Source organism: Lathamus discolor, chromosome 2, assembly GCF_037157495.1.
Source record: "Lathamus discolor isolate bLatDis1 chromosome 2, bLatDis1.hap1, whole genome shotgun sequence".
Taxonomy (NCBI): Eukaryota; Metazoa; Chordata; class Aves; order Psittaciformes; family Psittacidae; genus Lathamus; species Lathamus discolor.
In genome coordinates this window covers 13,880,021-13,896,615 of record NC_088885.1, presented here as the reverse complement: position 1 = coordinate 13,896,615, position 16,595 = coordinate 13,880,021, and the positions used below count along the sequence as shown (strand labels likewise).

The window sequence follows — 16,595 nt, the reverse complement described above, 5'->3', positions numbered from 1 at the left end:
TCACCTGTGGGGGTGAGTAACACACCTCTGCATTGTAAGACAATGTTGTTTCTATGAATGGATGTTTTCTAGTCTTGAATGGAAAAGCTGATTTCTACCCATTTCATTCCCAGCTCATACAGGCATGGAAAAAAACAGGAACTGTGGGAGGGATGGAGAGCTGTCTTCGAAAATGGGTTTCAGAGGCAGGAACTGTATAAACACTAGTTTCCTAATGTGTTATAGGGTTGCTGAAGTTACTGCTATGTTACTGTAAAGTCCAGAAAAAACATTTAAGGTAATTTCATTCATTCACTCATTCATTCAATTAGTAATTTCATGCTGCTTCTTGGGAAATTGTCTCTCCAGTGATATTTGATAAGCCAACTGAAATACACAAAATGTCATTTGTGGCTCAGCCTTCTTTGTTTTATCAAAATATGCAAGAACATCTTAAAATCAAGGAGATGTTCACTCTTAAAATCTTTACTCAAAAGACTGCAAAGCCATGGACTTGTGCTCATGGAAGTCAGAGCAGATCCCCTTTAAAAGGACTGAAAAGTGGCTTCTGTCAGCCCTAGCATGGAACCCGGTGCCACCATTTCTGAAGCCAGCTTTGTACATAACCCTGGAAAAATGAGACTCTTTTCAGTGTTCCGTTCATCTCTCTAGAAGGAGGATACCATGTCACCTCTTCCATCTTTCATTTACAGAAGCAATTTAAAGTTGGGTTCCTGGATTTCTCTGACAGAAGCACTTGCAGGCACGCAACAAGCCTGACACATTTTGTATACTGAGCTTGTTAGATGGCACAGCCCATTTGGAGTAAGCCTCACAGTACTGGCTGCATGGAATCCACAAAAACTGTACTACGGCACTGATCCATTCATAAAACGCATGCATTTCCTATCTTCTCATGATGAGTTTTTACAGCATTGTGATGCTCAAACTCCCTCTGAAACATCAAATAGGTTTCTTTGTGACAAAGAGTTATTAGCTGCAAATCTCATTGCTCTAAGTCAGAAACTCTCATGAAATTTTAATGCACGAAAGACAACAGAGTGATAAATCAACCCACCTGAAATCTGTGCTTTGCAAAGGTATCTAATCTAATATTAATAAGTGTCAACCTCATCAGCTGCACGTCAACCTAGTTTCTCTGAAGGGTCGTCTCATAATATTATGTTGCAGAACCTTACCTCTCTCAAACAGTGAAGTTTCTTACACAAACAAATCAATAGTGAGTCATGTACCTTTGCAACGTGGCTGTAATGACTGTCTCCCTGCATGAATATGCTGGCACTTAACAGCTTGGCAAGTTAACTGGAACACCACAAACACGGTTTTCATCAAGTACCTCCCAAATGCTCAATTTGCCTTCCTTGCAGTAAGTAAACCAACTGCGTTTGTTCACATTACAGCACCATTTGCACTCCTCAGGTGTTTCTCAAAAGCAGTTATTGTCTCCTCTACAGCAGAAACTTGTTCAAAGTGTAGCTTTGAGTTGTGTGGACATGCAGCATCTTGGATAACAGGGACCTGGTTGTAGAGTGCGTGAAACAGGGGTTCAATGTTGGCCATCTGATGGACAGCTGATGGAAATCAGCTTTAAAGTGTTTTCAGTCTGGGGCGGGGGAATGTGAGCGTATGCTGCCTCATATTTTCTATCGGCAATGGCATTAAAAAAACATATTGCTCTCTGAAACTATGTTACTGTAAGCACGTAACATCTCCAAAGGCATGTAGCATGGAGCAGCTAGTTTGCTTAAAATTAGACTTGAGCTCATTGTGTACTGTTTTCTTTTGGGTACAGTAGAATCATAAACTCCACCACTGAAAATAACTTCCAAGTGCTTTTTCTGGGAGGAACACTCGCTCTCCTATCTAGACCAAAGCTATCAAATTATCAAATATCATCATTTAGAGCTGGGAGTGGAGGATGGGGAAGGGGGAGGTGGAGAGGAGGAAAAGAAGGCAACATAATTTAACCATTATGAAAGGCAATATATATTCCATTAATACAGCAAAGTGGAAAAATAATTTCCCTTTTGGGGAAAATCATATGCCATTAAATTGTTATTTGGGGTAAACATTTTGAGGACAGCTGAAAAAATCTATAATATGCTGACAGTTTGATGCTCACTAGATTAGTGCCTGTTGTCTGTGTGAAGGTCTTAGGTAGTCCATCTTTTATAATTGCAGTTTACAGAAAGACTTCTTAGGCTACAAAACCTGTACTCCTTAGACAGTATAACGTTGTGATTTAGAGCAGAAACAGGCAAGACAAAAGATGAAGAGAATTACAGCAAACTTTGCAGCCATAAAAATCTACAGCAAGGAAAAGAACACATTGAACCCAGGGCAGCTGCCATGATGGAAAGTGTCCTCAGCACGCTATGAGGGCTGTCAATACTCATTCAGCTGCTAGCCACTACAGCAAGTACCATTGCTCTCCTCTACCTGGGGAAAGCTGCAGGCCCCCTGCATAGGGTCTTGTTTTGAGGGAAAGCACATCCTCAGATGGACTCCCAATGCTTTAGGTAAAGGAGTAAACTCACATGTTTGAACATTACATGTATGGATGTTGCTGAGAAAGGGATGACCTCAGGAGAGAGGAAGACAGCAGCTCAATGGATCCAGGAAATAAAGCAATATGCCCCTTCCTCTGTGAACATCAAGGATGTCTTTAAAATAGTTCCATAATTGTTTCACTGAGCAAAGCACTCACAGCATGTGAACACAGAAAGCTCTCTTTCCCTCTGTGGCCTTCACAGCTCTCCCAGAACCCAAAGTTTTGGAATAGACTCACATTGATGGGTGAGCCAGAGCCCTGTTGCAGGACTGGGCATCTCCAGAGCCTCTGCGGTTCGGGAAGAGACTCACTGGTACAGGGAGATACTTCAGCATCCTCTGCAAAGGATCCTTCTACAGGAGATGAGAGACAACTCCAGGAAGAATATATGTGCTACCTGTCACTCATCGAGCTTCCCATGTTCAGACACTCGTCTTCTTGCACTGGAGGCAGAATCAGAGACAAATGGAACCAGTGACTGACAGCAGAGACAAGCTGTCAGTCTGCAACTGACTCCTGCAACAGCACATCTCAGCATATTATAATGCATTAGAAGTACTAAAGCACTTCAGCTTGCGCAGTTTAAAAGTTATGAGCATAAAGGGCATTTGCCTTTTAATAATGTTTTTATGAGCTGCCTGAGTGGTTTGCAAGCAGTTCAATATCCACTGCTGCATACCATTACTGTTTTGCTTTCTAGAAGACTGCTTGGGAAGCACAGGAAAGAAAATGACTGTGATCAAAGTGAAATTACAATACACAATCGCATTTCTGTGAACGCTCTATGCAGCTAATACAAATAGACTGGAAACAAAATTGATTCAACAAGATTCACCAGAAAAACAAAGCAGTGCTTCCAAAACCATGCCCCTTACAGGTATACTTTTAAATAACTCTGTGCTTCTCTTACATGGTTTATAATATCAACGTAAATTTAAAAGGGTCTGGAAAGGGAATGTTTTTGAGTTCTTTCATTGGACCTCAGTGTGCAGATAATATCACAAAGGATTTTGCTCTCATTCAGGACTGATTTGATCATCCTTAAAAGTCACAAATAAATGGGCTAGCTACTCCTGCAAGATAGCATTATGCATAATAATAACTCTATTTCCAAATCCTTAAACACCCACTCATTAGTATATCAAATACATTTTCAAATAAGTGCTTTGACAGGTTAGCATTGTTTTCAGCAAACAATGATTCCACGATGCATTTTTTATGCTTTGCAGAAAATGTTCTTGAAAAGATAGTGATATTATAAATTCATCAGATTGCTGGATTTATACAGTCTGTGGCTTATGTTATCTGTTTCTCCTAAGAGGTTGCTAAATAGATTCACATCCTTTCTTGGTCGCCCATTCATTGCTCCAGAAGCAGAGAAAGACACTTTGATCTCAGTGAGGCTTTTCTCACAGAGTGTGAAATTAGTGTGTGAATTGTAAATAAAGATGAAAATTCACATTCATTCACTATTTTGGAAGAGGTTCCAGTTTCAGAGGAACTTTGCTAGGGTACTGACTGAGAGGGTGCAGAAAAGACACAAATAAATCGATTTTAGCTTTCGAATGAGAGTTGTTGTTTTTGCTCTTTACACTCATCAATCTCACTGAATTACCTGCAGGGAAAATCCACATTTCTGATACTCATCTTAAAGATCCCCAGACCTTTGTGGTCAGAAAAAGAAGCCAGGCACTTAGAAAAATAGCTGGTTTCCTGTATGATTTTATCATGCCAAAATATCACACATCATCCAAAGACTCTTGACTCTAGTGGGAAACTTTGACTCCATTTTAGCAAAGATCTGTCCAGGTCTCAGAGGCTTTATATGCCCTCATGTCAGTCTGAGGCTGAACTTATTGGGACCCCGGGGAAGGAATCTGCACATCCAGTGATGTCAGAGAGATCTGGCTTGGCCACACTAGCAAACATCTGATGCACCGTGGGCATGCTCTGCCATGCCCCACAGACACGGTGCTGTGGCTCACCCAACACACCTTGTATTTATATTAGTAACGATGTTCTTTGCGAAAACAGAGCAGCAGCATCCTTAAGTCTAGCTGGAAAAACATTAGTCCTGTTTAATGTATCTTTGCATAAATTACTTTTCTCAAAGTGATCCATTTTTTGGATAAGACAGAATGCAAGAACTGCTGATTTTATATTCCTAGCACACACATTGTGGCACAGGGAAACGTGAAGGGCAAGAGGTGAACTCGGGGTTTTCTTTGGGGCCCCAGAGCAAAAGCAGACATTAGGATGGCTGATATTTTGATAACCTTTCCTGTGTCCCAGTTGTAGCCCTGAATATGCTTTGTAGATACACTCAGCAGCCAAAGGACTGAACTACGCGTTTTTTTATATCAGCAGCAGTCAGCTTTTGCTGTGTCAATTTATGCTCGTTTATAGGAAGGCTTAATTCTTGTTTTGACAGCTACGGAATTGTTCTGTGGTCCTGAAGGACTGATTATGGTTTTCTTACCTTCAGCTTGTTTCAGACATTCAAATCCTAATGACAGTTGCGCTATGTTTGGTTTTGGTTTTAATAAGAGGTGCTCAGCAGCCAAGCTGTATAATCCTTCGGGTCCAACAATTCGGCATTAAGGGCGGAACTGGATTTCTTTCTGAAGTGCTTAGAAAATATATTGCCTCTAAATTATATGGATTCCTGTTTGATTTCCTGTTGAACTGCAAGCAGAATTGTCTGGCAGAAGATATTCTTATTTTGCAATTATGCTATGTGAGAGTTTGGCTTCTGTTGATAAACAAAGGTCGGAGTGGGGAGTTTTCTACATGGCTCCTTCATATGCTGGCAGTGATATTGAGAGACAAGATTGTATGAGCACCATACTGCCAGCAGTATGGCCATAATGGCTATGCTTTACTTGGAATCATCATTTAGGATCTTTAAACTTAAGATTTTAACTCCCTTTAAAACTCCCTTTAAAAAACATGAGTTTAAACTTTTGACATTAAATATACAAATACATCATTAACACCTTTTAGTCTATCACCTGCACTGCAGCATTTCTAATTGCAGTTGAATGGAAATTACACTAGAAATAGCCTTTGCAGGCTTTAAAAAACACTGAAAAACTAACATTAAGAAGGTAGAGATATTATTCTATTCCTTTCTTGCATATTAAAGCAATGATATTTATTTATTATTCTGTTCTAGATTGTCTTTGTGCCAACAAACAACAATATAACCCTTTTTCCCATCTTTTCAAAAGGCTGTAGGACAAAACACCCAGCATTTTCACGCAGTGCTTCCTCACCTGTCAATCTATATGACTCCTATTGGTGTGTTTTACAGGTTTTCTGTGGAGAGACACTTCCTTTAACTCCATTCCCTAGCTGGTTACCAAACACTTACAAAGGTTTAGCAGGATTTATGGAATTTAGGTCAAAGATATCACGTATGGCACTACAGAGACTTAGTTGTTCTAATAAGACCAAATGCTTAGGAGCCCATTTTGGCCAAATTCAGCCCAATTACAGGACTGGGATCCAGACCATGTGTAATGAAACCTTGAGCACATTCTGACATTTCAGTATATTTAATGGAAAGTAGCTCAGTATACAATTGCATGTGCAACCGTTTCCGCATGATAATGATTTTACAACACAATTCTCCAACGAATCTTACCAGTATGCTTTTATCCATGCTATCAGCAAACACCAGAGGAGACAAAGCAGGTACAAAAAAAGGAAAGAACATCATTCTACTGTTCTGGAATTGCAGCTCAATTTTTGCCCAATCTTAGGCTTGCAGTATGCAATATTCCTGCTAGAGCATCATGGTAATTTGATTCACATTTTCCACAGGGGAGGAAAGAAGGCTTACCATTCCTGTTTAGACTAAAGTATCTATATCAACAATATCTGAGCCTACTAAGAGAAGATTGTTGGAAGTGCAGATATTTGGTGACTAAAATGACCAGATTGCCTGAGCAACACCAACAGAAAATACTCCCAGGATAGTCCCCATATTTTTAGATGAGAATAATCACGCAGCTCCTGTTGCGACCGAATATGAACAGGCAGACCTTAAAATACTTGAAGTAAAAAGTTGCCAAAAAAGAATCAATAAGGGGAATCAAGAGGAACTAACAAAAGAAACTATGTACCAGATATTGGGGAAGGACAGAATTAAGGACTTTTTTGGTACTTGGTATCTTAGAAAGTGTATGTCTTCTGGAAAACACTAGAAGTACAAGCACCAGTGGAAATAAATGAAGAGTCAATGGATTACAAAGAGTGTGATTTTAATGTCCTTTGTGGAGGCATGTCCTCATTTTCCAGTGCATAGTTAAGACAAGCTTATCCATAGGAGCTTATCTTCTGCATTACACTGAGGCCAGCCTCCCCGTGCAGGTTTCCCCCAGACACACATTATTTTTATTTCCTTCTAATTGTTCCCAAAGGAGAGATAAATTAATGAGTAACATTTGAAATATACTTTTCCAACAGTTAAATAATAGTGATCGAACCCTTCTTCATGGTTAACTTTGATTTGCAGATTCAGGCATGAGAAAGTCGTAAGTCCACATACCTAGAGAAGCTTCATTCAAAACCTTCAGCCACAGGACTCAATGAAACAGGAACCTTAGCTATGGTTTTTGCAGGTCTGCATTTACCTGTTGTGCAAACAGTTGCTGAAACTCTTTGTCCGCACCTTTGTGGGAGGAGCCAGTTTTTCTGAAGGACTGAAACCCCCATTGATGTGGATGACCTGGTATTACAAGCCAAGTCCTCCTCCTTGCTCATCCTTCATTGCATTTCATGTGCTGCTGATGTTCCAGCTGTATGCCCTGTTTTAGTGGGTGCTGTGCTTCCTGTTGCAGCACTGCTGGTTCAGTCTAGGCCCCTGTGCCCTCCCAGCTGTATCCCACAGCAAGGACAGGGTGAAAAAGAATGGTAGGAAGAGAGTCATTAATCAAGCCAAACTAAACAAAACCTTAATGCCCTTCACAGTGGCAAGGCAGGTTGAATTTTAATTCCTGGGGACCTGCTAGGGAATCTGTTGTAAGTGCTGCTTCTTAAGAGGTTAACACCGTGTAGTACATGCTGTTCCTAGCCAGTCACCTTTTCACCCGGATGAGCTCTGCAGTGAGGCTGGAGCCTCACTACAGCCACCTTTCAGAATGTCTAGCTTAAAAGGGCCTGCCTCATCTCAGAATGGGGGGAACCTCAGAGAAGGAATGTAAGAAAGGCAATAAATAAATAAAACGCCCAGCTGGTGCAACAAAAACTCCTGTCACTTCCTGTGAGCCAGAAAGTGAAAAAAAGCATCACTTCTGCCACTGAAGAAAACCAGCACAGCTTTAGCTGAGAAGCTGAACAGGTTTCCTCTTGACAGTTTTCAGGTGGGTTTTGTTTCACCCATTGCATTTTGTGTTCTGCTCCAGGCTGCCAGGCCTGAAGAAGAAAACACATGGTAGCAGCACAGTGCACATCACTACTACATACGGCAAACTCGCTATCTCCTGTGTGCTCCAGCACAGCCACTGCTGCACAATAAGATGCTTGTAGGTGCACTGCATGATGCCCCACAGGAGCTTAGTGCGCCCCCAGGTTTTGCTTGCACATCTTCCCCCTGCTTTGCCAGGGATTCTCTGACAGAGAGCTGGGATCCTTTCATCATCCAGACACAATCACATCTGTTCCACATCAGCACTTCTAAATGAGTAAAATTCAGGGTGGACAGGATCATGGCAGCCCCTGGGGGTACCAGCCATCCCCTCTATTGGCCCCATATCCAATATTGTGCCCAGATGCTCTGCAATGCTGGAGCAAGGGGCTGCAAGTAACTACAAATGCAACTCGAGGGATTGTGAAGAGGATGAGTAGGCTATCAGAGGGTGGAAGTGTGAGGGTGGTTCCTGTCCTAGGACCTCAGCACGCATGAGTACCCCGCATGCTGCCTCTCACTGCATGGAGAGGCACTGCACAAGGCTCCTGTGGGCTGAATGTAATCATTTTAAAAGGCATCTTCTAGACATCTTGCAATTATCTTGTCCTACAGGTGCTCACAGCAGGAACGTAACCTATGTCGCTATCAGCTGCTGAACGATAGCAGAAGGCTGGGTACATTTTCTAGCTAACGGGGTCACAAAATTACTTCTAGTGCAGCGAATACTTGCGAAGCCGTGTGTGGTGTTTGCAGTGGAAAGCGCAGACTAAGGGAAGAATGGGAGTAAGGATGTAATGAAAGGAGCTGCAGGGGTGTCTGCGGGAGGCAAGGCAGCTTTCCCTGCTCTCTGTCCCCTGTGCCTGTCCTTGAGCCAACCTGCTACTTCAGCAGCCCCAATTTAATCTTAATTGCTTGCATTCTCAGGTCTGTAATAAAATCAGCTGGAGGTTTTTACTAACTTGCAAGGCAAGTTCATGGCACTGGCTCTTATTTGCTGATGTGATACAGAGCAGCAGCGGTTGCCTCATCACTTCCAAAATCACAGACCTTATTGCTGTAATAAGGCAGTGATGCCATTTTTGGTTTAAAGGGTCTATCACTCCATTGCAGCAGGTGTTAGTAAACTGCTACTTCTGAGGATGTGCCCTTTGGGGATTGGTAGTGAAGGAAATGCACATGGTGAAGTCCAAAAATGAACCATATGAAATGCTCAGCCCTGACTAGGAGCTCACACTCCCTGTCTTACAACACATTGCTGTTGCTGCTGTGCCTTGTGCAGCTTGGTGCCATCAACAAAGCAGAACAAAACATCCCTCATTAAAATAGAATCACTCTATAAGCAACATGAAAAGAAGGATGAAATTTCAGCTTCACCAAGAAGTCATGAATCACCTCATCCAGCTTAATAAGACTGTTCTCGTCAGGGGAAATAAATGATCAAACTGCAGCAGAGATGACGTGTGGAGCTTTTTAACCCACCACTGCTTACCAGCGATCTGCTTTCCACTTCTGACAGGGAGGACATCCAGCATCTTCAGGGTAAGTGTCTCTAAGGGAAGAGCGATGTCAGAACTAATAATCAAACAATAGAGGTACTTTCTTGCTGACTTGCTAGCACAGATTTTTATCTTAACCTCCTTAGTTGTAACGAAAGAAATATCCTGAAGTCTGCACAAGGTACACCCCTTTGGCAAAGCCATCAAGACAGTAAATTCCTGTGAACAGATTAACTGAGACAGTTGTAACCTGTCTCTATTCCCACGCCAGATCTTTAATTACCTCCATTCATTTTCTATAATAGACTTTTGTCTCTGTGGAGGGCTTTTTTTTTTTTGCCATGAAGATTTGTTTCACTCCCAGTAACAGCAAGCCTGCGTTCAGATTTGACCCCTCCAAGGACAGGTTTTGATTTTTCACCCCTCCAAGGGCAGTTTTTCTTGGTCATATGAGGCAGCATCCACCACCCAAGTTGCTGTAACCACCTTCTGAACCAAGCGGTTCCTGTGTTCAGAAGCTCAGAGGCAATGCAGGCACTCAGTCATGCCCATAATAAAATAAAGGGATTTTGCTGAGCACAATGGAGTCTTGGGTAAAATTGGTCTTTAGGGCTCAGGATTTTCACAGGTTGATTCAGTACCTGCCACATTTTCCAGGCACAGATGCTGTAGCACTATATTGAGCATGTTTCAGTCTACCAGCCTCTCTCTACTTTTCATTATTATTGAAATCTCGTGGAATTTTCCTTTTAAATTAGTTTCTAGAAACTCCACCTCAAGCGCAAACTGCTGCCATCCCCATCACACTAGTGCCACCTCTTCAACAAAGAGTTGTTTTGTCTGCATCATTTTGTGAATGCGCATTTGGCTCATGTTAAAAGTCACAAACTGTCACTTGCTGCTGGTTTTTTTCTATGAAAAGAGAATATATGTCATTAATTGATTTCCTGCCTATTTTTGTGAGGAATTAAATGAGCTTATAACCACACAGTTGCCTAGCAATGCTGACACAGAACCACAGCACACACATCACTTCTTGGTAAGAAAGAGTATTAAGAAAGCAGTGGCAATGACACACAGTGAGGAGTGAAGGTTGATTAGCACTGTTTTCAGGACCAAGCTTGGTGCTAGTTGGCCCATTCATCAACGGAACATTCATCACTGAAAGAGCACTAATGTGCATGCTGGGAGCTTAGGAAGGAACAGTGAGGTTACCAGTAGCAATGAGGACACTGAGGTTTAGAGCAATGCATCAGCTATGCTGGTTTCCTGTACCTGATACTTACCTCTTAGGACATCAGTGGCGTAATCCAGTGATACTCATCGAGGTGTAAGCTTGTCAAAAGCAACCAGGGAACATGTCAACTGTTGATATCACGTCATTGAAATTGGTTGACTTCTGAACACTAACCTCTATTACAGCAATTTAAATTACATGACAAATAAGGATTTCAAGACTTGATCATGGCTGTATTTGTGTCTGAGATGATACATGGGTAAGGAAGATTCATCTACCAGTGACTAAAGCTCTGCTGGTAATTCATGACCTATGTATCAGATTTATAGCACTGGCACACTGGGGCTTTGTGTGAAAGGGCAGTTGTAGGCTAAAGCAGTGTTGTGAAGGTGTGAGGAACGTGAAGTCAAGCCCAAGCAGTAAGAGAACAGAATAATGAGCATCACGTTCATTGTCTAAATCACTAGTGAATGTTTGCACCAGGTACTTGTGGAACTAATCGCTGGAGCTTGCATCTGTGCTTAGCATAGGAATAACCAGTTAGCTGACTAGAGAGTGAACAGAAAATGACGCACAGAAGCAACCGGCTAGAGTGTATAGGGCAGGGAGCAGGAGCACAAATTGTTACAATTTGCAGGTTTGCTTAATTTTTGCTGCCTGATCTCCTGCATGAGGCACATTATTCATTTGGTGGCCCTATGTAAAGTAAACTGTGTCTGCATGATGAATTCTCTAAAGGTGTGCAGTTGGGTCAGACTGAGAGAGTCTGGTCCTTTGAAGAGATGGGATAAGAAACACCCTCTGGAGCAGGCAAGTAGGAGAGCAAAGGAATGAGAAAAGCTGGTCTGATACTTGGTAGGATCACAAAGACGAGAGATTTCTGAAGCCTGCAGAGGGCATGAAGACATTGTGTGGGAGAAGTTTCTATAATTGAAGGGTATTGAGGAATCCAGCTCATTTGGCAGGCACACACAGCTGGCTTTGGCACACAGATGTGTGCGGTGCTGAGGGGCACAAGCTTGGAGGAGGGGATGCTGAGTCCTTCACAGCAATCCAGAGACTCAGCACAGATTGCTCTTAAAAGGTACCGCTGAGGGAGCAGAGCAGAGGCTGTCAGCACAAAGAAGCCGTGAAGTTTAAACCTTGCTTAAAAGCCTCTGCAGTCACCTGAAAAGCATCAAGGAGTCTCAAGGGAAAGACAGTTTTGAGTTGTCTTTAAATGTCCTCAAGTACTTAAGGCTATAGCTATATTGGTAGGTAATGCCATGCAGTGAGAACACACCTGTAGCATGACAAAAATGGACCTGATATCCACACTGTGCATCAGGGGGTGGGTGTCTGCTTTAGCTGAGTAATACCCCTATGGTCCCTCAGCCTGAGCACTGGCTGGCAGCTCTATGGTGTGGAGTGCATGAGGGGCATCCCTGGAGAGCACCTTTGGGTTGAGCATCAGCTGAAGTGAAGGCTAATTCCCCTCTGGCTTCTCTCTCCATCACATGAGTCAGTGAAGTGGGGGCCATTTACAGGCTAAAAACCACATTCCCAATGTACATTAATGTTGCCTGATGCAACATGGGCATACACTGGAAATGTGCTTTTGGGCCTGCCCAGATTGCTTACACCCAACAAGTACTCCTGACACCACCAGGACACTGGCCCATCTCTCACCTCACCTGCAGGGTGCACCTCCAAAGCACTGTACTAATGCATTGGAAAGGGATAACAACATGGTGGAGAAAAGAGGGAAATGAGGAGACAGAGGATGTGCCTTCCCTTCTCCCCCCTTTTCCTCCAGAAAGCACTGAGATGGGCAGGAGGGAGAGCAGCCCCCACACCTTCCTCTGCTGCAGAAGCTGAACCCCTATTTACCACACGCTTGGCGGATGCTCAGACCATCAAAAGCTGGAGGATACCCTGAGGTGAAGCTCTATTGATGTGTATTACTTTGAACCAATGAATATTTCATCACTGAAGGGAGAGAGGATATAAATCAATAATTCAGGAGTAAGGAAATGGAATGGGTTTGAACCACTGCTGGAGGATGCATTTCACTTTTTGAAACACTTAAACTCTGTGCTTTTTTCAAAGACCATCTTAATTCTATCCACCTATAGCCTTTTCAATACAGTCTTAAAGCCACTATACTCATCAGAGAAACAATCATCCCATCCCTCTAACAAATAACGAACATTTAACATAAGGTTTCTAAACCACAAACTTCCTTGTGGAGGTCATCTCTGATCCAGCCTCCCTCTAGAGGAAGGGGGAGAGGGAAGAGAGAGAAAACAGGGCTGGGAAACACCGGGAGAGGAAAGAACAATTAAGAGTTCATTGAACGATCACCATCACAAAGAGGGAGGCAATGCAGTTATGTGCAACAGCAGTGATATTTTGCTCTGATTTCATTTTGAACTAAGCCTTGAAGAAAACAAGGAGACAGAGGATTGAAGAACAAGAGGAGATAAAAAATTACTGATACAGAAAAAGTAATGCTCATTTTCCACTGAATCAAACCAGGTTGCTGCTTCTGAAATATTAAGCTGAGATCTCAGTTTAAAGCTAGAAATATCTGGAATTTCTGGAGTTCCAAGGGCTTAGAAGAAACTCATTTTGCCAAACCCACTCCTGATTGCTTGGAAATACTGGTTCAAAGTATTTACTGCTCACAAAAATATGTTTTGAAATCGTTGAGACATCATGTTTCCAAAAGCTTACACTTCAAACCAAAACCTCCTGGTAATGGGGGTTAGAATGCCTTTATCACACTAAACTTTAGGGCTAGTTTCTGAATGTGTAAGATGTTTATATCAAAGTGAAACATTTTACCTCAGCACTCTACTTTGTTTTTAAATATGGATTGATGCTCCTTTTCTATGTGACTTGGTTTTGTCCTGACAAATGGCACAAAATGTTTTTCCCATACTGCTCTCACCCTTTGTGGTAATCTGCGCAAGAACAGCAACATGCTGTGTTACTTGAAGTGGCAGGACACTGGATTGATGCACATTTTCTTCCACGGACAGCACTTAAAATGTTTATCCTTTCCTACAGGGAGAGAACTTCTTTATTATCTTGGTTTTAAAGACAAAATATCACCCATGTGTACCAGCAGCTTTTGCAATTCCTTTGTGAATCTTGCATTGCTGTAAGTGCTCACTTGTTCCATAAGAAGCAGAACAAAGGCTGGAACATCTCCTTAGATTTTCCCACAAAAAAAAAAAAAAAAGAAAAGAAAAAAAAAAAAAGATGCCCTGAGGTGTATTTATTTTGGTGAATGCAAAAGTACATGTAGAAGGAGGTTAACTTTAAGCTGACAAGGCAGGGTTAGCTGTTAAGTAATTAAGTTTGTGAATAAAATTCTAACAAAGAAGTAGCATTTGGATATCCCCCCCCCCCGGGTTTTCACAGGAGGCGTATTTCTTTTTACAGTGAAAGAAAAGACAAATATACAAAGTTATCAAATAATTCAATATTTGGCACAGCTGGGATTAAGCTGATGCACTTAGACACTAACCTACAGCTTCTCCAGGGCTGTGTTTTATTCTTACCCCATGGAAAACCTGGGGGCTTTTAGCAAGCAACAGGATCAAGCCCACCAGGCAGTACCCTCCACATCCCTCATAGACAAGCCTGAAACATTTAGGTGTACGTGGGATTAACACCTGTAGATGATTTTTTTTATGCAGCTCTACTTCCAAAAAGCAAACTGTTATTTGAGGAGGAATTTATCTTTGTTCATTTTAGGCGTCTTTGGTATAGATGTGGGTATAGACCAGGACCTGCATCCAGTCTAGAGCTGATGTGGCCACCTCGGATGGTCACCTCACATCCCTTTGTAAGAAACAGAGAGAAAAAGGCACTTTAGGGGTGCAGCACATCCATCCGGCCAGCTGAACCGCTGCCCAGAGAGCATTGGCATGACCTGCTCACGTGTAACCCACTGTGGGCTCTGATGCTTAGAGGAATCTTGCCCTGTCTGAATGGACTGGTGTTAAATTAAGAGAAGAAAATAAACGAACAGAACTCTTAAGTGCTTTCTGAGGCTTTCGCAGGTGCTCTAGCATCTTGGGCTAACCAGTCATGGTGTGACTCCCCTCAAGACTGGGTGAGCTGGTACGTCCTAAGGGTCACACATGTCTCTGTGGCTCCTCTGCAGTCATGTGTTTGTTTCTTTTAATGCTCCTTCCGTTCATTTTCTTTGCAGATTCATTCACGGGACTCATAAACATAATGACTGACATCATTTGGCGCTACACTGGAGATTTCATGGCTCCTGATATCGTTTGCAGAGTTGTTCGCTACTTCCAGGTATAGAAACCTCATGCTCCCATGTATGCCCAAGCTTGTGCAGCTTTGTGTAGACATTTTGTCAGCATCAGAAGTGCTAAATGCTGAAAGTATTCTTTTAAAGTCAGAACAATTGAATTAAAGCATATTAAATCTTTGTGGACAAGATGAAGGTGAAAATACATTGAGGGCTTTTTTATTGATCTTTCCTTTTATTTTCACTAAAAGTTTTCAAATATCCCTGGTTCAGTGTTCTTGGTGACATTGTTTTCTGCAATAAATGTGTCTCAGCTGCTGTCTCATATACCTTCTGCCCCAGGTGGTCCTTCTATATGCCTCGACTTATGTCCTTGTGTCACTAAGCATAGACCGGTATCATGCCATAGTTTACCCAATGAAGTTCTTGCAAGGAGGTAGGAGAATTTCTGCACTTTGCTATTGCTATCGATATTATTGGGTAGCTTTTTTGCTTCACAATTTGTAACCTTTTTGCCATGAATTATTCATTCCTGCTATAGCAGCATTTGGACTCAGGTACAGTTTTCTAAATGGCAAAGTAGCTGTGGTTTCAAGATTTATTAAGCCCTTCACAGTTTTTATAAGCATTGTGTTAGCAAAGAACGAAATATCATTTTAAAAAGTGTAGAGGTTTTCATTATCTCCCAGCATTTTTAGAAGGTTATTGTGGGCAAAGGCTATCCCTCTTACTAGGCCCACTCTAGGAGCTGCAACAGCTATATTGTCTGTTTATTCACATTTAAAAATAACTTGGATTGAGAGTGTAGTACTGAGAATTCATGCAATAGTTTGATAGAACTTCAAAAGCTATAGCATATAAGTCTGGATATCTATTGTTTCTTGGAATGTTTTCTATTTGTTATTTTTACAGCACTCAAATATATGCTGGCAGCTTAGCAGTACAATTTAAAGAACATGATTTCTTTCCCACAAAGCCAAAGTGAAACATTAAGTGTGTTGCACTGAGTAAATGAACAGAAATAACAGGTGGGGAGGAAAGGCAATGCTTATGAGAACCATGAGGTCTGGAAGAACCACTTTAATCAGATGCAAATATCATTCTTGTTTTGGCGTAATAATGGCTTTTGCCACCCTGCTCTATTCAGGGGATCAGATTAATGGTCCTTTCTGGCCTTAAAAACCTATGAATCCATCACAGCTGAGGCAGTGGTGCAGCTTTGGCAGATGTTAAGGCCTGAAAGCTCCCAATACTTCTGTGAAATTTAGCCTCCTATTCCCCAGGGTATGGGCTGACTTTTTCAGAAAGGGGAGATGGATATCGAGGTTTTCTCAGCTGCCTTTGTGGGGCATGAAGCATTCTGCAGCTCCCGCTGATGCTGCACCCGGCTGGGGAGGGCGAGCTGTGCAACAAACCCACTGACATCTCTTCTTCATGCATGGTACAGGAAAAGCAGCTACCACCTGGGCTTAGTAAAGAATTTGGTGGTTAATCTGTGCAAAGCCCTACAAAGTTGGACATAAAACCCCCACTAACCACCTCAAATCTTTATAAAAACCTTTTTGTAATTCAGTCTCATTCCCTATACCTATACTATATAGACGTTTCCTTTCTTTTTCCTATTTCCTATGCCT

The 16,595-nt window shown here is 42.1% G+C and overlaps 1 protein-coding gene across 1 annotated transcript in view; it reads left to right on the top strand.

Moving 5' to 3' along the window:
* The window catches only part of NPSR1 (neuropeptide S receptor 1), a 53,464-nt gene that overhangs the window by 22,906 nt on the left and 13,963 nt on the right, over positions 1–16,595 (top strand). The window contains exons 3-4 of the mRNA XM_065666892.1: positions 14,902–15,005; positions 15,304–15,397. Of these exons, the coding sequence (XP_065522964.1) occupies positions 14,902–15,005; positions 15,304–15,397 (198 nt within the window). The remainder of the gene's footprint in view (positions 1–14,901; positions 15,006–15,303; positions 15,398–16,595) is intronic.